General features: G+C 38.6%; 1 protein-coding gene and 1 long non-coding RNA gene across 2 annotated transcripts in view; both read right to left on the bottom strand.

The window, feature by feature from the left end:
- LOC140243072 (2-oxoisovalerate dehydrogenase subunit beta, mitochondrial-like) overlaps positions 1–13,016 on the bottom strand; it is a 71,510-nt gene extending 58,494 nt beyond the window's left edge. Inside the window, exons 1-5 of the mRNA XM_072322808.1 lie at positions 12,707–13,016; positions 3,738–3,815; positions 1,907–1,975; positions 1,433–1,566; positions 818–973 (exon numbers count right to left, since the gene is read on the bottom strand). Of these exons, the coding sequence (XP_072178909.1) occupies positions 818–973; positions 1,433–1,566; positions 1,907–1,975; positions 3,738–3,815; positions 12,707–12,854 (585 nt within the window). The 5' untranslated portion in view covers positions 12,855–13,016. The remainder of the gene's footprint in view (positions 1–817; positions 974–1,432; positions 1,567–1,906; positions 1,976–3,737; positions 3,816–12,706) is intronic.
- Positions 13,017–15,355: 2,339 nt separating this feature from the next.
- On the bottom strand, positions 15,356–21,148 carry LOC140243045 (uncharacterized). Its single transcript, XR_011902161.1, has 4 exons — positions 20,934–21,148; positions 17,613–17,851; positions 17,140–17,319; positions 15,356–15,849 (listed from the first exon to the last, which is right to left on the bottom strand). It is a non-coding gene; the product is annotated as an uncharacterized lncRNA (long non-coding RNA).
- Between the last annotated feature and the right edge of the window lie 3,533 nt (positions 21,149–24,681).

Raw genomic sequence — 24,681 nt, 5'->3', positions numbered from 1 at the left:
AGCCGACAGCCCTTTTCGTGGCATGAAATTTTCGCGAATTGCCACTGGTGTTCAATGCATGCAGTGTAGACAAAAACTTTCGCGTGCATTTTAATTTCGCGAATTTTGGCGCTCGCGAAATTCGCGAAATTAAAATGCACGCGAAAATTTCTCGTTTTACAGTATACACTTCACTTTCATAAAGCAACAATGAAATGCATGCACTTAATGACCATCCAAAATGGATTTCCCTACTCATACTTACATCTGCACGTAAGCTCTATAATCTGTGGGGTTGGCAAACTGTGAACAATGCACAGCTAGGTCAAAGCATGATTGGCTTCTCCTTTGTTGTTGTTGTTGTTTTTTTTTTTTAATAACAGAAATTGATGAATGTGGCCTACCATATCCAGGGCGCTCCTTATACTACGAACATAGTTGTAACTTCAAACAACAAAGCAAAAATTCAGGTCAAAAAATGATTATCACTAATGTTTATGGCGCAAAATTCCCTTCAGTTAGGCCTTTAACAAAATTTGATATTTAACAAGAGAAAACTGCTGGTCCCAAGGACTTTGTTATAATGTGAGCTGCCTGTATATATGTATACAGGCGTGCATACACGGATCAACTCCTTGATCATATGCATACTGATACTCATACGCATTATATGTAGTGACATTTGACCCCTTTAACATAGAAATAACAAATATGACACAGCTGACACACCACACCTTGGACTAATCAAATGGACACTCCCGGCCCAGGGGCCACCATATTTGCATTGAGGGTAACACAATATTTTCTGTTCCACCTCACATTGACTTTAATAACTTACCTTGATTCCAGGGATGTGTGCAAAGAAAGCCTCTGGGCTCTGTGAATGATAGAGGGCGCCGTGACCCACTGCTCCCCAGGGAGTTCTGATGGTCAGACCACCGGCGTCAAACATGTTGCCGGAGCGGTAGCGATACTTAGCTGCTTCATTGACAATCTTACAAGGAGATACAAGATCAATTTGAGACAGATAAAATCACTCTAGTCATCCTATCTTATCTTCAAGAACTTGAGCTTTGTCTGGTTTATATTTTAATGCATGGTACGATTGAAGAAAGAAATAATTATTTTTTTCTACTTTTTTGTTGTTGATTTGGTCAAAAGTGTGAAATTATTTGCCATTCCCCTGCTAAACTCATCTCGCAACAAGTTGCAAACAGCGGCACTGCAGGTATTGACTGCATCAGCAATTTTGATTTATTGGGACAATTTTCATTTCCAATTTCATTTCCAATCATCATTTTCTTTAAAAAAATTGTAGAAAACAAAAGCTACACAATATAATGACTTGCCTCCAGCATAATATACCACACCACAGTGATCTATTATATACTGTATGTTCTTGATGGGCTAGCATTTTTTGCGAAAAGACAGGAATACATCAATAATTGCTTACCTGGTCAAATGCTGGATAGATGTAGTCTGCAAACTGGATTTCTGCTATGGCGGTTGCTCCGACAGCAGCCATCCCAATGCCGAAACCAACTATACCCTGTTCACATAGCGGTGTGTTGAACACTCGGTCTTTACCTGATCAAAAGAGATATAATGTTTGGTAAGAGAGAAATTATGCCAGGCTTACGTCCCTGAGAACTGGCCCACAGTACATGACATGTGTGTACAGTGTAGTAGCAATCCTCTTTTGCCCGATGAGGGAAAAATTCATGACAATGACACTTTGCCCTTTTACTTGTGACAGTAGATATTAGCTCTATTACAGAAATACTGAGCCTAATACACACCACTGGGGTTAAGTGGAAAATGAATCTCAGATGTGACAAGGTTTAACATAAATGTTAAGCTGAATCATGGATGGTTGAATTTGCTTTGTCCACTTCATTTTGGGAATAACAGTCTACAATGTACTTACCATATTTATCTGCAAGTTCCATTGTACACCGGAACACGCCACCAAATGCAACATCTTCACCAAATATAACTGGGGGGAAAGCAACAGAGAGCAAAGATAATTCTACTTGACTGTTCAAGCTGTACACTGGAAAACAATAATGAACATGCTGAAGTTTTAGAGGGGATCACCAGGCTAGGGAAAAGTTTTGGGTACTGAATCTGCTTCTGTTAATAAAAAAGAAAAGAAAAGAAAAAGCATACCCATGTAAATATATATATATCTTGCATGGATATATGATTTCTGTGAATAAAAAAAAACACACAAAATAATTCATGGCATTTACAAAATTTATCAAGTGCGTAAATTTTGTTTTCTGCTTGCATATCTGTTCATGCACTTCAAAAGTTATCGCCTCTGCATCAGTGGGCCCACTGTTTTGATAATAGAAAAGCATATGCCACATGCATGTTCACACACTAAAAAGGGATGCTGACCTTGTAACTAGCATTGCAGTATTCTATGACCTGAAGTGAAAGGGCATATTTGGTGGAAAAACTGTATTTTGAGGTTTCCTGCAATAGACATGTGTAGTAAAACAGTTTTCTATGAAACCTGTAGTATTTATGGCAAAATGCAGTACAGCATATCGCAAAAAGTAACAGTTTGACATCTCTGAGTAGGCAAAAACTAGCTATATCGTGCACACACAAGCTAAAGTTGTGACTGGGTGCATGGAGGGGCCAGCAATATATGGCTCTACATTAAATTGACTGTACAAGTGATGTATCATTACAGAGTGACAACCTGACAAAAGACAATAATAAATAATAATTAGACAAATTTGTATAGCGCAGCTACTATGTAAATATACTCTACTGCGCTGTGATGTAACAGAGCTCCTGATATTGTTACTGATTAGACACACGAAAAATAAATAACAAATTAATCAAAGGCTTCTGAAAAAAGGTAAGTCTTCAATAAAGATTTGAAGACATCAAGTGATGAGGCCTTCCTCATTTTCTAAGGTGATTTATTCCAAAGTCTTGGAGCAGCACAGCTGAAGGCACAATCCCCCAAAGTTACTTTCGTTTTTTCGGTTTTTTTTTTTCATAAATGTTGTCACTTTGTGGGGATGGCAGGAATTTATTAGATAAAAACTTTGTGAAGCTGTATATCTATCAGCAGAGGACCTGCCATATTGCAAAAAGAAAGTCTTTGCCCAGCTTGCTAGTACCCTTTCATTTATATGATAAGAACAGATTGTGCAACTACAATTGGTATGCTGCAGTACAGGAGAGTGCTTTGAAATATCTCTGCCGTAGAAGGCAAAAGCCAAATATGCACCACACTGAAAACTTGCTACAATTTTTAACATGAAAGCCAGCAAAGTATTTTCATTTTCAGGATTCCAGTGTGACTTACTGTATATGCCATATATTTCGCGAGCCTAAATTTTTGCGAATTGGGAATTCCCGACGATGTCGTGAGTGGTTAAATTCACGATTGTGGAGGCCTGTACTGAACGGAGAAGTGTACACGCGTACGTCATATTCACCTCAGGATCAGAGTCAATATTTTCGCGTGTCTTTAATTTCGCGAATAGCACCTGACTCGCGAAATTCGCAAAAATAAAAACCTCATGAAATATTCGGCGTATACAGTAAACTGATGAGATTAAGGTAGATCACAACAGTGGTTTGCACACTTACCCCCACTAACCACACTCACCTGAATACACTGCATGGTACAAACAAACTACTTGGCAGCTAAGAATCTTGTCAGAAAGTGAACATTCATGGCAATAGTCTTCAAATAGGCATGAATGGATTAAAACCTTTTATCAATTCACCTGCTGTGGGGTCTGTTGCCAGGGCAATGTCCATCGCGTTGTTCAGTGATTGAAACAGATTCATCTTGGCCGTCTCACCTGAAAGAATATTGCAAGTTAACACAGTAAAAAAAAAGTAAGCTTACCAGTTTTTCCATCATATCAGTCTCTAATTTCAAGGTAATGGGATTTTAAAAACTCCTTGTGTTAAGTTCATTAGAGAAATAAGGCCTGTAGTATGAGTCTGAACTCTAAGCACACACAATGTAGACCATGTGTGTGTGGAAATAAACAGTTTCTCAGTTGAAGGGTGTCATGATATGACATATTTTGTATTTGTCACGTAATAATTTGTCTCATTGTACTACTGTTTATTAGGTAGCTCATGTAAGAAATTGATGTTATCGCAATGGTTACAAAAGAAGTGCAGCTTTAAAGACAAAAGCTTGCATCAAAATAACCATATAAGGAGATGCTGCGATGCACAATCAAGGTAACAGAGAGTGATTTGGAATTAAATGTTTTGGGGATGAGTAAACCCTACATGACGTCAAAATACGAGGAAAGGGTATCCCTGGTAGTATGCCTCATACTAACTGGTATGTGGACGTCATTCACGACGTCAAACACAAGTTTCTAGCTAGGTCAAAACAGGACCACTTCAAAGAATTTTGGTTTCTGTAGACAGGAAGTGGTGACGTCAAGCAGAGGCTGACCAATGCAAAATGAGATACTCAGGAAAGTTTTGACAGACAGAAAACGCCAACCAATAAGAAAAGGGGGCAGGACTTCTGTGAAAACTTTCTAGGAAGTCACTTCATTTAATTAATTTTACATGGAGACCTATGGTCCAACAAATGTATAAATATGCAGTGTTTGGGCATAAAATTCAGATGCCACATTATTTGCGGAACACTCAGGACCAGGCTACGTTACTTCGAGATTGCGAAGTTAGAGAGTAGCAGAGTGTTATTTGGAATCAGTGTGATTCAGGGATTGTTGCATTTCGGCTTGGACAGCCTGACCGTCCAGCAGAGAATCTAGGAGGATTCGAGTGTAAACACCAACGACTGTTGTAAGTACACGATCACTTAATTGAAGTCGTTTATGCCTTGTAAGTTCCTATGTAATTCCCGATATTGCATTGTACAATTTGTATGTGTGATGTTTGTATGTCAAACCGAATTTTAATTGCATTGTTAAAGAAATAGAGAATTAGAACAACGCTTAGATTTTAATGGGCTGATTAATCACCCCTATTCAACAATGAAAGATAATGATCCATGGTGAAACATTATTATGGAAATTATGTGTGGCTAATCAATGTTAATATGATGGAATATACAATCATATGTTTTGTTGAAGTTATATGAATAGAATCAGGAATAACCAAAGACCACAAATTATAAGGGAGGTATCATGTTATTAAATTAACAGGGTGTTTAGGGTTCCAGAGAGAGAGCCACCGTTTAGGGTTCCAGGGAGAGAGCCACCGTTTAGGGTTCCAGCGAGGACCACGTTTAGGGTTCCAGAGAGGACCAGAAGTAAGGGGAGACGACCCGCTACTTCAGGCAGGGCATCGTCGACAACCTAGAGCAACCAAGCACGGGAGCTTCTAGAATAAACCAACGAGCAGAGCAACCAAGCTCAAGATCAAGTGGAATTGGATATCTGTATTCAAGTTTGTAATATGTTATTATTGTAAACGACCACAATTTGAGACCAGATAATAAATCTTACTGATTGTTATATTGTAAGAACACTGTGTGATTGGCTACTTCTTTCGAGGCACTGTAGTTGCACAAGTCGAAAGAGTTGAATGAGTGAATGGTCTGCTAACAATCTGCTGCATTTAGAGAAAGACAACCTTTGACTATAGAAAAGATCCCAGTCGCAGGGAGGACTTTCGTTCCCCACATGAGGAAAGTCCCCTGTGACAAAGGGTAACCTCATTCTACAATACCTCACTCTGCCCCTTACATTTTCACTTCTTAGGTGAAACATCAAGTCAAATCCATACTGCATAGAAATTAATGACATCAGTAATGAATCACATGAATACTCAGATGATAAGGAAAGTGCTGTAAAGTGATGTCATTTGTGTTTCATCTACCATGCATGTATATAGTTGGAGTTTCCCCATATCTTACTGGACAAAGACCATGCATCACCCCCATAAAAATCTGCATGATTCATGAACAAAGAAAGGAATGTGCAAGAGAGTCCATATCAATAACCATTTTTGACAAAATTAGATAATACTATGATAGACAATGCAGTCGTATTGTGAGTTATAAATTGTATATTGCTTACATAGTACTTGATACTACTGGTGATTTTATGTACACAATAATTCTACAGGGAAGTCAAAGCTGATAACACATTATTTTGACCTAATTGGTACACAAAAATACCATGATCACTGCATAAATAGACATCATTACTTTGATAAAGCATCTCTGTCATCTACTCTTACATGTAGTTTGTATCACAACCATTTTTTAAAAGTTTGATTACTGTAAAACAGCATATTTTCAGGGTATGAAATTTTTGCGAATGGGAGCCGACGGCGTTATTTGCAGCATGAAATTTTCGCAAGTTGCCTCAAACATTCAATGCATATAGTGTAGACTTTAGCATGCATTTTAATTTCACGAAACTTGGCTCTCGCGAAATTCACGAAATTAAAATGCATGTGAACATTCCTCATTTTACAGTAACTGCTTGAGTGGACTTGCAAACCTTACAAGTAGGCCAAGTTTGGATGGATTACTGAATGCTAAAGAAAAGAAAAGTGTAGCTATTGAAAGTATGTGGTCAACACTCTGGAGAACTTGCCCTTGTATGCCTTTGGAACAGAAGTTTGGAAACTAATTATTAAATGAAAAGAGATTAAAGGACAAGTTCACCTTCATAAACATGTGGATTGAGTGAATGCAGCAATATTAGTAAAACACATCAGTGAGAGTTTGAGCAAAATCGGAAGTTGAAGTTTCTACTCAGTCACGGCTGGATGAAAAGACTACTATAGCTTGTGATGTCACATGAGTACAACGATATAAAGAAAGAATAAAGAAAATTCAACATATTTCCATTTTTATCGCATAACAGAAGAACACTCGACTTCTGTCTTTCAGAAGGCAGGGGGAATGATATTACCCTTAATGTACGTCAGTAGCAAGTCGAAGAAATGTGCACTTTATTGAAAAAGTAAAATTTTGTGAAATTCTCTTTTTATTTTCCTTATTTAGTTGTACGCATGAGACATCATACACTGTAATAGTCTTCTCTTCCAGCAGTGACTGCGCAGATACTTAAAATATATTCATAACTTTTGAACGGATTGTTCAATTTTCCTCAAACTTTCACTGATGTGTTCTACTAGTATTGCTGCATTCCCTCAATCCTTATGTATATGAAGGTGGACTTGTCCTTTAAAACCCCCTATCCCTACTGTGTCACAATGGCCTCTCTATATACTTGACTGAGCCACATTGTTATGCTTGAGTGGGCTTGAAAACATGACAAGTAGGTCAAGTTTGGATGGACTACTGAACACTGATGAAAAAGCTTGACAGTTAAAAATAGTCAATATCTTAAGACAAGTGCCTGAACACAAAACAAAGGGTTACAGGATTTTCTTTCTTCATTCTATTTATTACTCTACAAAGAGGAAGTCTTCACTCATCAGTTTTGTCTGATAACCTTGATCATAGATCATATACCTGCCAACACTGAGACTTAATAAATTTGAACAAACAAAGAAAAATTATTTAAGAATCTGAACTTTCATAAATTTCATATACTTAACTATTAACAGATATTTCCAAAGAATCAGAACACACTGAAATTAATGCCTTTTCTTTCAGTGAAAAATCTGAATATTCAGATTAAAACTGAACAGTTGGCAGGTATGCAATCATATCGTCGCTTGAGAATGATAAGAGCGTTAAGTTGCCACTAAACCCATAGTGTCTGAGACAACTTTAATGCCCTTCTAATTCTCAACAGACAATATGATGTTCATTTATTCATTCAAGTGTATGGCACAATGTGCCTGGTTGATACACTGTTTGTCGACTATTGCTGGTCATCTGGGGTGAACCACGAGGGGTCAGCATCTTTCGTCCGTCTCCTTGTGTGGGTATATAGGTAGGTGGACCACTTCTACAGGTTAGCATCCTACTTTTTGTAATGAATAAATGAAATGGGATCTTTTACGTGTGCGAGTCATGGCTAACTCACACACGGGACCTACATTCAATATCCTATCTGAGGGACAGAGTGTTTTGCTGTTTACTAAAGGGGATGGAGTACTTATACACAACACTGCTCTATGATATTTGGGTATGTAACTCAGCTCAGGTCCTTTGGATCTGGAGGCAGACAAACTACCAACTGAGCCAAATCACCACCATGAGATCATGCTCTAAGAGTTGTACAGATTCTACATCACAAAGCCACTGATGTGCTTTTCCTTTCACTTTTATATTGTGCCTAATAAACGAGTGCATTTTTTGTGTTAAATTTCAAGTTCTTCTGAATGTGAAAAATATATCAACACAATGTTTATGGATTATTGTATTCACATGTTTGTCCATATGTGCAAATATTTTTATGACTCACTAATGTCAAGGTTTTTCACTTGCAGTAGAGTTAGACTTCGACTTGGCATTAGAAGTTAGCTTGGAAAAGGGTCTAGATCTAATTGAAGATTGAACCAGGTGGCTGGAACATAAAATTTGTCAAAAATTAATTCTATTGTTTTGATTAAAACTTTATTTTTGTCAAACAAATAGATAAAACTTTTTCTTCTTTTCATCATGGAGAGTGCATATATGTGTTTGCAACAAAAAAATCACAATGCGAACTTGCGACCATAACTAGAATTCTATCAGATGTGAGATGGATGAGAAGTGGAGAGGAGGCCTCATGAGCACTGCAGGGAGGGAGAATCTTGAGTACCTCAGGCGCTCATGAGGGGGAGAGTGCCTTTTTGTGAAACGGAGCTAGCCCCCCTCTCTAGCCTCATGAGCAGATTTCCCGGACTGAAATGCAAACCAAAAAGTGAAAGTAGACGCTACTGAAACATCACCATGTCGATGATCACTTTTCACATCCACATCGTAGTATGGTAACCCTACTACACATCGACCGCCCTTATTGAAATTGACTGTAGTATTGGCACACAGAATGCTAAGTACGCACTTCACTGCGCGCAGAGCACATAAAAATGGATTGGCTTTGACTGTTGATGAGGATGTGTGGGAAAATGCGAAAATTCACTGTTCATTAATGGTTTGAATCAAGGACAAAATTTCGAACATATGTCAGTAACGAGTCAAGGGAATGTGTACTTTTTTCAAAAGATGAAATTTTGTGAAATTCTCTTTATATTTTCCTTATATTGTTGTACGCATATGACATCATACACTGCAGTAGTCTTCTCATCCAGCAGTGACTGCACAAAAACTTCAAAAATTCATAACTTTTGAACGGATTGTCCGATTTTCCTGAAACTTTCAATGATGTGTTCTACTAATATTGCTACTTTCTTTCAATCCTTATGTTAATGAAGGTGAACTTGTCCTTTAATAGATCAACCGCAGGGAGCTGAAAAGAGGCCGCGTAAGTTTGACGGCGATATTTTTGCACTGAAACTTCAAAGTGAAAAGGGAACAACAGCATTTGATAGTGCTGGATTTTCTCAATCACGTAGGTCAAGTTTTTACGTGAATTTCAGTGTTAAATATTCTTATCAAGCAAATAAACATTAGGCGGTTGATGAGTAGTATGATTGAGGGTACCACCTCAGGATCTGCAGCTTGTTTATTCCAAAAGTATAAAACAAATTCGCCTAATTCTTATCTCAAATATGCCATAAATACTGCAGTTTTGAATGTCGTGACCGTCTCATTGATTCTGAATCTCCGTTTTAAAATAGCGCAATTTTAGTGTGTGCGTTCCATTTTCTTCGCATGGCTTAAAAGGGTACGGCACCTTACAATCGGCACCCCCTCCCTCCATAGGTAATACACGTGAATTTCACAGCCATGCGTCGTTACTGAGCGGATGTGTAATTGAAACGTGTTTAGTATGGTTTGTTAGTTTGTTTGTGAGTTTGATTTTCGTTTCTTCGTTTTTATGGTTTTCATAGCAAATGGCACTTAATCCCACGCGTACATTTCGTTCTATACGCAAAAAGCCATGATACGCAGGGTGCCGATGTCAACTCAAGGTACCCTGCCGATAAGTGTATGGTTGGGTGTTCATAATACCGGCCACCTAATGTTTTTCTATCAATAGAAATGTGAAAAATCTCACAATTTGCCTGAAATTTTACTCACGTGTGGAGAAAATACTCCAGATTCACAAGCGCGCACTGAAAATGCGATCTGAGGTACGCGCTCTAGATGGCGGCTTCGAACGCGTGGGGTGTAATTTTTTCCGCACTCAGTTGCCCTGTTCATTTCAACCGACCACCCTGGCAACACGTATAAAGGGCACTTAAATGCGTTTTTTCGACAGGCCGCTGTTTTTTTTTCCAGCCGTCATTTTTCCCCCAATAATATTTGAATATATTTTGAATCCTTCGATATTACTTTTGAAGGACTGTTTGATGAATTTGAATTGATTTTCATTGGGAAACTTTTCATCGTAATTGAAATAAATTAGATGAGTCGGTTTGTTTTTTCACATTCATTTCTCGTTTCTGCTTCAACTCGTACGGTCGTAGCGCGGGCGACAAAATAATTATGTCATGTGTATGTGTAACGTGTGTGCACGATCGTACAAGCGGCGGTGACAATTTTGCGGTCAAAATCGTCAAATTTATTACGGAAGGATACTCTACATCTAACAACGAGTCAGCAAAGGTAGGCCTAGTTATATGTAGTTACACGATAAATCTTATTCGATTTTGCTAAATTTCGTTAATTTAGAGGGAATACTTATTTGTTTTCGCCTCATTTTACTCGGTAGCGTAGCCCAGTGAAGAATTGAACACCGTTGCGCGTAGTCCCATGCGTACATTTTCTTTCTGTACGCGCAATGCCATTATAGTGCGCGGTCGGTTGATATGGACCCGGTCGGTGTGTTGAACACCTACCATACCCTTAGTTTACCATACAACTTCCAGTACGTAGGGTAACATCCCCAGTATTCGGTCACTTAAGTTTTTTGCAATATTTTTCAAACTAAAATAATACATACATACATCATATCTACAGCAATGTATGTGAAATATACCAAATTTCTTTAATCTCAACTTTCATTTCGTTAAATATCTCACAGAATTGCACAAAATCCCGAAATATTTCACCTTGAAAATTCCCCAGTATACGTTCACCGGCACCAGTATTCGGTCACGCGATGTGCGCGTTCAAAGTCAATGCATGTTCAAGGCAGCTGAAAAATGCGTGCACACGCGCTACCTTGTTGGCGCAAAATTGCATCAGGGACGTTGCGGCGACCGTTGGTGACCGAATACTGGGGCCTCGGCACTTGCATTCAACCCTTGTACATTGGGACACTGTATCGGCACGTACGGAAATTTTGTTTTTCTTTTGCATTTTTGAGGATACCATTAAACTCCAAGCTTGCGATAAGCGAAAAATCCCGCGAGAGAACGGCGTATTTCTCGATTTTTAGCGCTTTTTCGGCGGCCCATACTCTTAAAACCGGGCCTTATCCGCGCGCACTTTTGGAAAGTAGCGCCGTTTCTGCACTTTTGACGGTAAAATTTGGGATTTTGGATGGATTTTTGGAGGGGACTAAGGGATTTTCCTGTTGTGAATGAGTGTGCAAGTATGTGAATTAATGTGATTTGCGTGTGTTGTGACAGTTGAACTTACTGGCTGGTGACAAGTGATAAGTGACCGAATACCGGGGGCTGACCGACTACTGGTGCCCTTACCCTAGGTCCAACCAGGGCATTCATAATAGAGAGTAGCTACACGCAGCCGCTGTAGAGACAGCGGCTACACCTCTATTCCTTCGCAGACGTTGTCATTTTTCAGTGTGGTTGTGCGACTCCTTCATGAATATCTTTATTAATCGTGGAAAACTAAAATACAAGGAATTATCGTAATCTATGATTATCATTCAATAATCGGTATGCGAATTTTTGTTTAATTACGTCAAAAACTCACCGAAATCTGTGGCTGAAATCAGGTCTGTAAACGTCCTTATTGCTTCACTCCTCATCTGCGTGTTCTTATGAATGGCATTCACTCTCGTATACTACAACGCAACGTACAACGTAGGTAGTCGGAGAGGCGCCCTCTAGCTCTCCGACTACCTACGTTGTACATTGTAGTATACGAGAGTGAATGCCATTCAAATAACACGCAGATGAGGAGTGAAGCAATAAGAACGTTTACAGACCTGATTTCAGCCACAGATTTCGGTGAGTTTTTGACGTAATTAAACAAAAAATCGCATACCGATTATTGAATGATTATCATAGATTACGATAATTCCTTGTATTTTAGTTTTCCATGATTAATAAAGATATTCATGAAGGAGTCGCACAACCACACTGAAAAATGACAACGTCTGCGAAGGAATACAGGTGCAGCCGCGTCGCTTCGCGACAGCGGCTGCGTGTAGTTAAATAGAGAGTAGGTCCTAAACTTCAAGAGATGTAGATGGACCAGACAAATAAAGGCCTACCGATCCCATTTCAGTTTAAATTACAAAATCATAACTGTCGGTCTAACATAACACGTTAATCCCTTAAACACTCTAACAGTTATTAAATTTACTGGACTCCAGTAGCACTGGAGGCAAATAAAGCGTAAACATTCTCTAGGCTAGAAGTACCTAGTCCCATATATACATATCCATGTTTGTTACTTCATACGTATACGTGTACGTCCAGGCCAGCGCAGCGTTAGTGTGAACGATACAAACGTAACGTTAGACACCACCCCACCTGGGGCCTGGGCCTATAGGACCGTATCCAAAGCGAAGAGAGTCTTTTTCCTTACCGTCTGAGGGGGATGGCTCATCTGGAATAAATGTAAATGCAGAAGCAGAACGTCTGGATCCATGGTTAGTTTTAGACAACCGACGAGTCAAGCATCCTCTCATAGAAACAGAAGCAAGGCTACGTAAAATTTGCCTGGTCGCCGCCATCTTGATGTGCGCTCGGTTGGATCCACTGATCTCCTAGATCAGTGGTTGGATCGGACGATTGCGATCGCGATACCGCAAACAAGTGATGACGTCATAAACTTTTTAATCATGATCTCCTTTTTTTTTTTTTTTTGCTTTCTTTTTGTTGCTTCTGTCTTTTTTTTTTTTTTGCCTTTCGTTCTTTGTTACACTATACTTTTCATTAAATCCCTCTTCTTTCTTTCTCTATCTACCTTTCCTCTATTATGCAGTCTTTGTTTTTCTTTCATATTCATCAACTGAGCATATGTTTTCCATTCTTTTTTCTTCATTAAAATATTCCATTTTGTTCTTTTAGTCTTGCTTACCATCATCTCTTTGCAGGCAGAAGATGAGAAATAGTATCTCTAAACTAAATCTTCAAGGAGATCAAGTCTGTCCTGGCAAGCATCATAAAAACAAGAGAAATGCAATTCAAGTAGGGCCTACATATATAGTGCGTGAATATCTGCCCCTTTTTCTGCCACACAGCACTTATAAAAAGTGGACTCCTGTTGTAATGAAGTCCTCAGGACCCACAGTTTTCATTCCTTGTAACAAAAAATAAAAATAAATAAACAACAGAAAACATAGAGCAGATAATGATGCAGCCTGAGTTTTTACTTCGTTGTGTGCAGAAATTTGTTCTGCCCTTGTGAAAAAGTACTGCAGTAGTACTGCAGTACAAGTACTGCAGTACTACTGCAGTACACGTACTGCAGTAGTACTGCAGTACTAGTACTGCAGAAGTACTGTAGTAAATTGGACACTTTACTGCAGTACTAGTACTGCAGTACTGCAGTACTGCAGTACCAGTACTGCAGTACTAGTACTGCAGTACTGCAGTACTGCAGTACCAGTACTGCAGTACTACCTCACTTCTTCCTTGCAGTACTAGTACTGCGTACTGCAGTACCAGTACTGCAGTAGTCATTGCATCAGTAATACTGCAGTACTGGTACTGCAGTACCAGTAGGCCTATTGCAGTACTACTGCAGTACTGGTACTGCAGTACCACTGCAGTACTACTGCAGTACCACTGTAGTACTACTGCAGTACCAGCACTGCAGTAGTACTGCAGTACCACTGCAGTACCAGTACTGCAGTAGTACCAGTACTACAGTAGTACTGCAGTACCATTGCAGTACTGGTACTGCAGTAGTACCAGTGGTACAGTAGTACTGCAGTACCACTGCAGTACCAGTACTGCAGTAGTACCAGTACTACAGTAGTACTGCAGTAGTACCAGTACTACAGTAGTACTGCAGTAGCACTGCAGTACCAGTACTGCAGTAGTACTACAGTACCAGTAATGGTACTGCAGTACTCAGTACCGGCACTGCTGTACTACTGCAGTACCAGTACTGCAGTAGTACTACAGTACCAATAGTGGTACTGCAGTACTGGTACTGCTGTAGTACTGTAGTACCAGTACTGCAGTAGTACTACAATGGTACTGCAGTAGTACCAGTACAGGGAAACCTGGGAAACGAGGATATCTTATTGGTCTCATCTGAATTTGCAAATATTGAAATAGTAAACATACAGTATGCATATGTTTACAATGAGGTACCGGTTATAACAAGGAAAAAATGGCGGTCCCACCAACCTCATTATAAAAGGGTTACCCTGTACTTCATTACTGCAAATGAATATACATGTACAATTACAACGGTAAACAAGTGACAATCTATATCCGCTTTCATAGCATACATAAACAATCAATAAAATATAATACAATGTTTTTTTTTTCTAGAATTCAAGTACTGAGTATATATGAGACCCATGTATGATTTTCCCTGTAGGCCTACACCCCATCTGGGGCCCATATGGGCCAAATGGGCTTTGCCAATTTAGTTCCATATTTTCCCCATATACACCACATGGGGCCCACATTGGTTTTGTCAGGGCAGGCATGTAATCTAGAAGATATTCTTCTACAGTGTAAGTGTAGCTAGGTTGAAAGGGAAATTTGTTTTCCAAGGTGGAAACACAGATTTCTCTCATGTGAATATTTGCAAAGTAATGAAATAACAAACAACATACAGTAAATGTATGAAGATGAATTACAACAGACCGCTTCTGCAATTTAGTAAGATTTTATGCATGCTTTCTTCACAAAATTGAACCTTAACAACCACAAAGCTTGACTGAAGGCTTGCCCAAACCAGCAACAGCCAGGGGAATTCATGTCTGTGGAACTCGGTGGAAGGGAGCAGGTGAATGATATGCTTCATTTCTAGGTTGTTGGAAAAGAAATATCCGTAAGTTGTTATGTAATACATTACAGAAACTGTTTGTTGGCACAAGAGATGACACTTCAAACGCTGACGGGAATAGTGATCAATATGATGTACATGGATTACGAAAACATGCAATCCTGATGTAAAGTTAAGTTGAGAGGAGTAGAGAACACAAAGAATTTAAATCTGAGTAGACTTGATGTAGCATAAAATTTAAACTATTTATTATGGAAAGTCCAGCAAATGAAGGAACATATTCACAATGCATGCAAGAAAAAAAATTGTAATGTTCTGTCAATATCATGATACAGTACATGTATAAGGAATTATATGTATTTTCAATTATGATCATATAAATAAAAATGATGCATGAAAAAATTTCCAATACTTGGTTTGATTTTACAGTCCAAGTAGTAGTATGTAGCCGACTTGATCCTGACACTTTTCCTTTTCATTCAAGAAAACACAATCAACATTCTCCTCATTTACAAAAAAAGAGAAGAAATGTCACTGAATGTGATAAATGTCCCACCACAGTCTACAATCACAAAGGCGACAGTCAATCTTTTTCTTAATTTCCAGCTAGAGCCTCTTGCACACTCTTTGTCCTCCTCCTCGTCTGCATGTTTCCTTTATGATCACGCGAGTTGGAAATCCAGTGGCAAGCCCAGTTTGTGGTCTCTTTCTCGCTGGTATCTTGCATCCCTTTGCTTGTGCATACGAATGTATCATGTCTGCAGTAGAAAAGATGATAGAAAAGGAAATGCTAAATTATCAGTACATACCTGTGTATACATACATGAATTTCAAGATTGAAAAAATGAAACATCATGGAAATTTTATTCCAAGTATCCAGATATTGAATCAACCCCCTCCCCCTCCACATTTTGGCGACTACTCCGCCACATAAAATTTTTTGACTGCATCGTTCCCTGACTTTTTACTTTCAAGTCTTGCACATCTTTTGATACTGTCATGACGCTGCATGACATTTTATGTATGCCTGTCAGACTGAAAATGGCTCAAAATGTGATTTTGTGTATAAAGTCTAAGCAAATTGAGTTTTCTCTTCTTATTCATAAAGATATTTATATCTTTATGAATAAGAAGAGAAAACACAATCTAATCATTTTCACTTTCATGGGCTGAAACTAATTAATTTTATCATGATAATGCTTGAAATGGGTTCTGACATAAATTCTGCAGGAAAAAAATGATAAATCAACAGGCCGAAAAAACAAAAAAATACATGTACCTAAGATTACCAAGAAATTAATACAATAAAATACTGAAGAAATTGATTTTGATACTATTTTTTTTTTCAAATTCATTGTTAGAAATGCCACAAAGAATGTTTTCACCAAAAAATAGGGTTGTAGGAGCTTTAATATCTGATAGGGAGCAAAATGCATGATTTTATGCATATACTGTATGACGAAAATTTCCATTTCTTTTTGTATAGCTTGGTAGATTACACCACGGGTAATGAACAAGCCAAATTTCACAGCGATTGTGCAATCAAACGCTGAGATTTGAATCAACCCCTCCCAGGCCACAGAACACTAAAAAGGGCCTGGCCTGGTTAGGGGTAAGAGGAATTCAAAGTTGATTTGATGGAAATCGGATATGGAATAGCTACAAAATCCAAAAAGTACAACTAAAAGATTGTAATAAAATTTGGATTCCACACTCTAATAGGATTGCTCTGTTTTGGACATCACAGCCATTTCAAAATTGATTTTCATTAAAAAAAAAAAAAAAAAAAAAAAAAAAAAAAAAATTGAAATCCCCATGAAACTACATGGTCTTTCATACAGTTGCATTTTACAAGAGGTTTCTCACTATCCCCCCCCCCCCAAAAAAAAACATGACAAAAACCTTAAGCCAAGTCTCAACCAAAACTTTATGATAGAGCTGTGTATCCTATAAAAACGAAGGGAAAAAAAAAAACTTTGAATGTGGAAATAAAAAAAAAATGGCTAAGAAAGTAATTCTGTTTTTGAAGAGGGCTTGGCTTGACTTACTGAAAATAGTACTTGAGACGAAAGCATGGCAACCTTGTAAATCTGCAAACGAAAATGTCCCCTTCATGCTCAACCCGTTGTTGCCATGCAGGTCTTTCTGATCTCATGACCCACAATCTTCTCCAGAGAGTTGCCGCACACCGCCTGCCATTAGGATCCACTGATTCTGAGGATGCATGTCTGAAAAAGAGTTGAAAAGATCAAATCCTTAAATAAAATAAGAGAATTTACTAAACGTAAACAAGCAGCTGACAAGACAAATGATTAATTCCTTACTTTTGTATGAGACATGTAAAAAAACATTCAAATCTCATTTCTCATTTTATGTGACATTTGATTTCATATAAACACTATGTTCACCGTTATTGAATTGATTTGGTTAAAAACTAACAACAGATTACAGAGGACAGAGGTCAAGGGAAAGAAAAATGACACATATAGGCAACACTTTCGAATACTAGTATTTTGCTCACCAATATCTTTCTACCAGCATAAGAAATCTCCAGAAGCTAGAAGGCTGTCGAGCTCCTGGAAAGCTGCCTTTCTCTCGAAGGGGTAATGGCGGCATCGTAGTCTCCTCAGCTCACCAATCTCCATGTTTACTGGTAAAGCAACCTGCTGTGGTGGCGCTCTGCAATTTGAATGTACACGTCCTCATGTTGGTCTAGCCTCTCCAATACTTCAAGCCTATGGAGAGTGAACATCCTCTGATCTGAAAATGCAGATGAAGAAAAGCATTCAAAAGATTAGACGTACTGTCGTGCATATTTTGAATTGATTGTAAGCGCTTTGGGCCTTGTGGGAAAAGCGCACTATAAGTAATAATAATAATAATAATAATAATAATAATGCTTCACAATGGATGAAACAATTAACCACTGGACTGCTGCAGGCTATTACGCACACTGAACACCTGGGTGCTGATGCATAATAATGCATGTGTATCTCAAAACATGCCTTCCAGAAGGGGAAAGATTGGCAAAGATTATATTGCTTGAAATATGAAATAGTGAGGCATCATCCTCTCCTGATCTGCGATACCTCCACAAATCCTTCACAAAGAGCAGCTTTACTTACTATCATCAAAAGATTCATCAAAACCCTTCTTCCCACTGTAGGTCGCCATTTTGAATTGAGACTCTATAGAAACTTTCACCTTGGAGACCAATCAAAACCCTCACAAATCACAGCTAAATCACTGATTTTGGGGGGCACCTGTTGCCCGTACATTCAATCATGTCATTCAGGTGCTGTTTGAACTGTAGGGGTAGCACAGCGCTGAGGCTTCAAATTACACATTATATGAAGACGTAATATTATATTACATGCTCAGTACACAATGGAATGTTGCCAAGGATATTACGTGGTCCGCAGCCAAGTGGTTAAACCCACAAATCTCACAGAAAGTTACTTGCAAAATGCTTGTGATGGAGTGAAGAGGTGTATCCTAACGGTTAGACTGAGCTTTAGCCTTTAGTTGACAAGAACTTTTGTCACAATCATAAGGAATTTGACAAGGAATGTCTTAAATCTAAACGTATGTCTCCTTACAGTTAGCTGCATGCTTAAGGAAGTGCAAAATCAAATTCCGAGCCTCTGTGTCCAAATTCTCATTTTTTAAAGTAAAATGAGGAAAAGGTCAACTTAGGTCTGAACGATCTAATAGTACAGCCAGGTTCCCAGTCAGTAGTTGTGGCTATGGATGTGACATAGGTGGTTACTATTCAGGATATCTGGGTAAAGGTATGATGCAAAGTTGATTGTAGAGTCTAGAGGCAGCTGAAAACTCCCCCGGCTGAACGTAACATACAGTGTACATGTAAATAGATTCTAACGTTATATCTTATGGTAAGGGTACCAGCTATCGGCAGGGTACCTGCTTGACATCGGCACCCTGCGTATTTATCATGGCTGTTTGCGTACGAACGAAAAAGTATGCGCGGGATTACAGTAAGTGTCATTAGCTTTGAAAACAATAAAAACGCAAATCAAACTCACAAACAAACTAACAAACCAAACTAGTAGTAGGGTTGGGGGTACCACGTATCGTCACCCTAAGGATCTGTAGCTTGTTTATTCTAAAAATATAACACAAATCCGCTTTATTCTTACCTCAAATATGCCATAAATACTGCAGTTTTGAATGTCGTGACCGTCTCGTTGATTATGAATCTCCGTTTTAAAATAGCGCAATTTTAGTGCGTGCGTTCCATTTTCTCCGCGCAGCTAAAAAGGGTAGGTATACACGTGAATTTCACAGCATAGGTAATACATGTGAATTTCACAGGCCATAGGTAATACACGTGAATTTCACAGCCATGCGTCGTTACTGAGCGGATGTGTAATTTTTAGCTTGGTTTGTTTGAGTTTGATTTTCGTTTCTTCGTTTTTATTGTCTTTAGAACCCTATAGCTCATAGCTAATGACACTTAATCCCGCGCGTACCTTTTCGTTCTACAGCCATGATACAGCCATGATACGCAGGGTGCCGATGGGAAGGTGCCCTGCCGATAGTAGTAGCCCTAGACATAACACATAACACATGTGCATGTGTTATGTGTAGCCCTAACAATGTTACACATAACACATGCGCTCAGTAACGACGCATGGCTGTGAAATTTACGTGTATTACCTATAAGGGAGGGGTGCCGATCGCTAGAACTAACGTTGTGCAAAGAAAACGGATTGCGTGCACTAAAATTGCGCTATTTTAAAACGGAGATTTAAAACCAACAAGACGGTCACGACATTCGAAACTGTAGTATTTATGGCATATTTGAGGTAAGATTTAGGCGAATTTGTAATATATATTTGGAATAAACAAGCTACAAATGCAATAGGCATATGATAGGGTGACGATAGGTGGTATGGTTGAGTGTTCATAATATCGGACACCTAACGTTTTTCTATCAATAGAAACGTGAAAAATCTCACAATTTGCCTGAAATTTTACTCACGTGTGGAGAAAATACTTCGAATTCACAAGCGCGCACTGAAAATGCGATCTGAGGTACGCGCTCTAGATGGCGGCTTCGAACGCGTGGGGTGTCATTTTTTCCGCACTCAGTTGCCGGGCTCATATCGACCGACCACCCCGCCCTCTATTGACAATACGTATAAAGCGTACTTAAACGCGTTTTTTCGACAAGCTGCTGTTTTTTTCTAGTCGTAATTTTTTTCCCCAATAATATTTGAATATATTTTGAATCCTTCGATATTACTTTTGAAGGACTGTTTGATGAATTTGACTTGATTTTCATTAGGAAACTTTTCATCGTAATTGAAATAAATTAGATGAGTCGGTTTGTTTTTTCACATTCATTTCTCGTTTCTGCATCAACTCGTACGGTCGTAGCGGGCGACAAAATGTTTACTAGTATGTCATGTGTATGTGTATGTAACGTGTGTGCACGATCGTACAAGCGGCGGTGACAATTTTGCGGTCAAAATCGTCAAATTTATTACGGAAGGATAGTCTACATCTAACAACGAGTCAGCAAAGGTAGGCCTAGTTATATGTAGTTACACGATAAACCTTATTCGATTTTGCTAAATTTCGGTAATTTAGAGGGAATACTTAGTTGTTTTCGCCACATTTTACTCGGTAGCGTAGCCCAGTGAAGAATCGAACATCGTTGCGCGTAGTCCCATGCGTACATTTTCTTTCTGTACGCGCAATGCCATTATAATGCGCGGTCGGTCGTTATGGACCCGGCCGGTGGGTTGGACCCCTACCATACCCTCCTCAATCATACACAATCAACATGTAGGGTATACAGTTGTACGTAACTTACCATTAGCTGCAAGCAGCTTTGCTTGATGTGTTGATTGCAGATTTTCCGCTGCCCCATTATACTACAGTCACTTCCTCATGGGAACAACAACGTGAATATTGGGCATTGTCCTTTATCCAGTCCACCACAGGACCTTTTCCAACGCTGTCATCACAGCCACAGGGCATAAAATTTCTTCGTTCTCTGCGCTGCCATTTTGCTTTATACGCGTAGGCCCTATACGTTTTACAGAATTTGAAAATGCAACTCAACGGCGCGGTACTCGATCGACTCGTTGCGTAATACACTGTACTCGCATCGCGAGTGTGCGCACACGCACGCGCGCGTAGCTACTACATGTGCCCCACTCAGTGGTCATAGAAGCAATATGTGCGTGCGCGCGGGCTGGCGATCACACGTGCACTCGATTGGCGCCACAAAATACTAAGTAGACACGAATGGGGGGGGGGGGGGGGGGGGGGCTATCGGAGATCCGGTTAGTACATTTTCGGCGCATCGTGATAAAATAAAACATAGGAAATTTGATCGGATTTCAACTCTTTATGTGCCATGGTGGAAATCCCCTGTGTGCCACGTTATTCTGAGACACGGAGGTAGTCATGCTTACAAAATTCTGTTAGGATCAGCATAGTAGGCAGGGTAAACTAGGTACCATTTGTAGACTTGCCGCTTTTCAAACACGAAATTTCGAATTTACACCCGTGTTTTTCCCATTTTGCAGAGACCGCGGTTCCTTCCATGTTTCTTTGGTAAAAAAAAAATGCAATAAGATAACATCAGATCTTCCTACTATTAATTATCAAACATAATCATTTCGTGTGCGTAATTTTATAGGTCAGCCCACAAAATGCAACAAGCAAAAAAAGATAACGCACTCCAACTTTTTATTAGGCGACACTCGTGGCAAATATGAAAATTGGAATGCGTGTAAAACTCAACATTAACCTTTCCATTTCAATTCAATTAAATGCATTTATTTTCCATACTTCTTATGAGCATTATAACAGAAATCAAACCAGTTCTTTAACCTTTTTTACAATGTGTGGAACACAAAATATTTGGTGTTAACACAATAATTACATGTAGTGATAACTGGTCAAAATCGAAATCGAAATGGGGTTGATTAAAGAGAAGTATGACGGGACCTATATCTTGTTTGGCTGTAAGCCCCGAGTACGTGTTGGCGAAAAAGAAACGGAGAACGGATAGAAGTCAAGACCAGATTATGTCATGGTGCCAAATAAGAAAATGGAGGTAACATTTGTAGTCCCGACTTCCTGTTCTTTTGCTGGTTAGCAAAAATATTGTACGAATATATGATTATAGCTGAAATGATTAATACAATTGCGATCTCTCCGGTTGACAGTAGCGTAAAAAATGTTAAATAACGCAATCCTGTCGCATATAATATATTTAATTTAATGGATGTATATACAACGCGAAGGGATTTTCGGGAAAAGATAAAGAAGCATCTTTGATCCTGGGCGCAACGATAATACATTGTATGAGATTATACAGCCAAAATGATTCATGAAATCTTCGCATTCCCGCTGCATGGGCACCAACAACGTATGACGTATAACCTAATCTCGCAAGTTAAGGTATAAACGTCGCACATACTCTGAAATCATCGCGATCTCGCCGGATGACAGTAGCGTAAAATAGTTGAATAACGCATGTATACGTAATCGGTGTTCAGAAGAAGAAACAAACGCATTTAACTATTTGAATTGATCTGGATTTGTTTATTATCACAATTTTAACAACGCAGTTTACAATGCAGATATTTCTTTCTTTCAGAATGGTCTACGAAGAACAGATTTGCGTAAAATGGATCACAACTTTCTGAATTCAATCATGTCGCATATTTTTCAAGAAGGGATGTACAAAAGGCGAAGGGATTTTCAGAAGAAAATGAACAACGCATCTTCAATCCCTTCGGGTGCAACGATAATACATTGTATGAGAATCTTGATGACAGCCGAAATGATTTATGAAATTATCACATTCCCACTGGGCACCAACAGCGTAAAAAAAAAAAAAAAAAAATCCCACAAGTTACGATAAACGACACATAATGTTATGTTACTCTAATCATCGCGATCTCGCCGGTGGACAGTATATAGCGTCAAAATAATTGAATAACGCATGTTAAGCTACCTAGTCGGTGTTCAGAAAAAGAAATTAACGCATTTAACAATTTGAATAGATCTGGATTTGTTCATAACCACAATTTTTAACAACGCATTTCACAATGAACATTTTCTTTCTTTCAGAATGGTCTATTAGGAACAGATCTGATGTGTAAAAAGAATCACAACCTTCTAGATTCATTCCTGTCGCTTATTTTTCAAGAACGGATGTACAAAACGCGAAGAGATTTTCGAAAGAAAATAACGCATTTTGATCCTTTCGGCCGCTACAATCATAAATTGTATAAGATTTACAGCCGATGTGATTCATGAAATTATCCCATTCCCGCTCGAAACCAGCGTAAAAATGTCTCGCAAGGTCCGGTAAACAACGCATGTATGTTACTTTATTTGCGCTGGTGTTTAGAAAAACTTAAACACATTTTATGCAATCTGATTTTAATGATAATGATATAAGCCTATGTTTCTCAAGAATGTAACGTGCTCTATTATATTCGAAGAGATTTTGGAAGAAAAATATCCATTTCAACCCCGACTTTTTTTGCCTTATTCACAAATAATTTACCTTTATTCTCTCGATAATAGATACCCATATTGTGTGATAACAATGCAAAGGATGTTCTAAACTTTCATCGATGGGTATAATATCATGACGTCGTGCTTGTGTTTTTCTTTGTTTTTGATGCGTACGGTTATAACGAGGTACCGGTTGTAACGAGGTAATATCGCCGGTCCCACGGACCTCGTTACAGCGGGGTTTCATTGTATCAATATTTCAATGAAGAATGTTGGTTTAAATGTGCTGTTTCTGCCATTTACAACAGAAATTTCTGATGATAGTGTGTGAATATTGGGTTGTTTTATACTGTCTTTTTTTTTCTATACATGTATAGTACTTTGCTGTTTCAGCCATTCACAACAGCAATGGGTTGACTTATCAGTGTCACCCATAGGGTGTGAATCCTTGATTGAGACCAATACATGATTATGGTATATTGAATAGAAAGGTGATTTTGTTTTTGAAGCAAAGACTTTAAGGCCGTATGGAGTCAATGATAGCAATGTATTTAGATGAACATTATGTATCTTGACTTACAACTCATGATTTTATAGTCGCCTATATAGAATTTGCAAGTGTATTATCCATTGTGTTTTATTATTAACATGACATGATTAATTCAAAGTATTTTTTTAAGTGTGAACAAGAGAATTTAGATATTAAATAATGGTATTAAGTCAAGGAACACACCAATGTTTTATAAGCATGTGTAATTCTATTTTTCTTTGGGTGGGGGCCAATAATATCATGTACAAATTACAGTGCTGTTATTGTAGAATGTTGAGTATTTCACTGCTGCTATGTTAATGAAGTCAATCATTGGCAAGAATAAAGTCTCTTCGGGCAGGAACCTCACACTATGTCAATGTGTGATTTATTTTGTGACAATGTAAGAACAGTAAAAACCTATTTGAGCTAGAATATTTACCTTACGGTGTGATTTTGTGCTGCATTAAGTCATTGATTAGGTTTAAGACATTGAAATGGGCACTTCTTGAAAAATTACTAAATCATGCATCCAGAGGTTGGCAGCTCT

The sequence above is a fragment of the Diadema setosum genome, chromosome 19 (genome assembly GCF_964275005.1).
Source record: "Diadema setosum chromosome 19, eeDiaSeto1, whole genome shotgun sequence".
Classification (NCBI taxonomy): Eukaryota; Metazoa; Echinodermata; class Echinoidea; order Diadematoida; family Diadematidae; genus Diadema; species Diadema setosum.
Note: the sequence above shows the minus strand (reverse complement) of the source record. Positions and strands in the feature narration are given on the sequence as shown.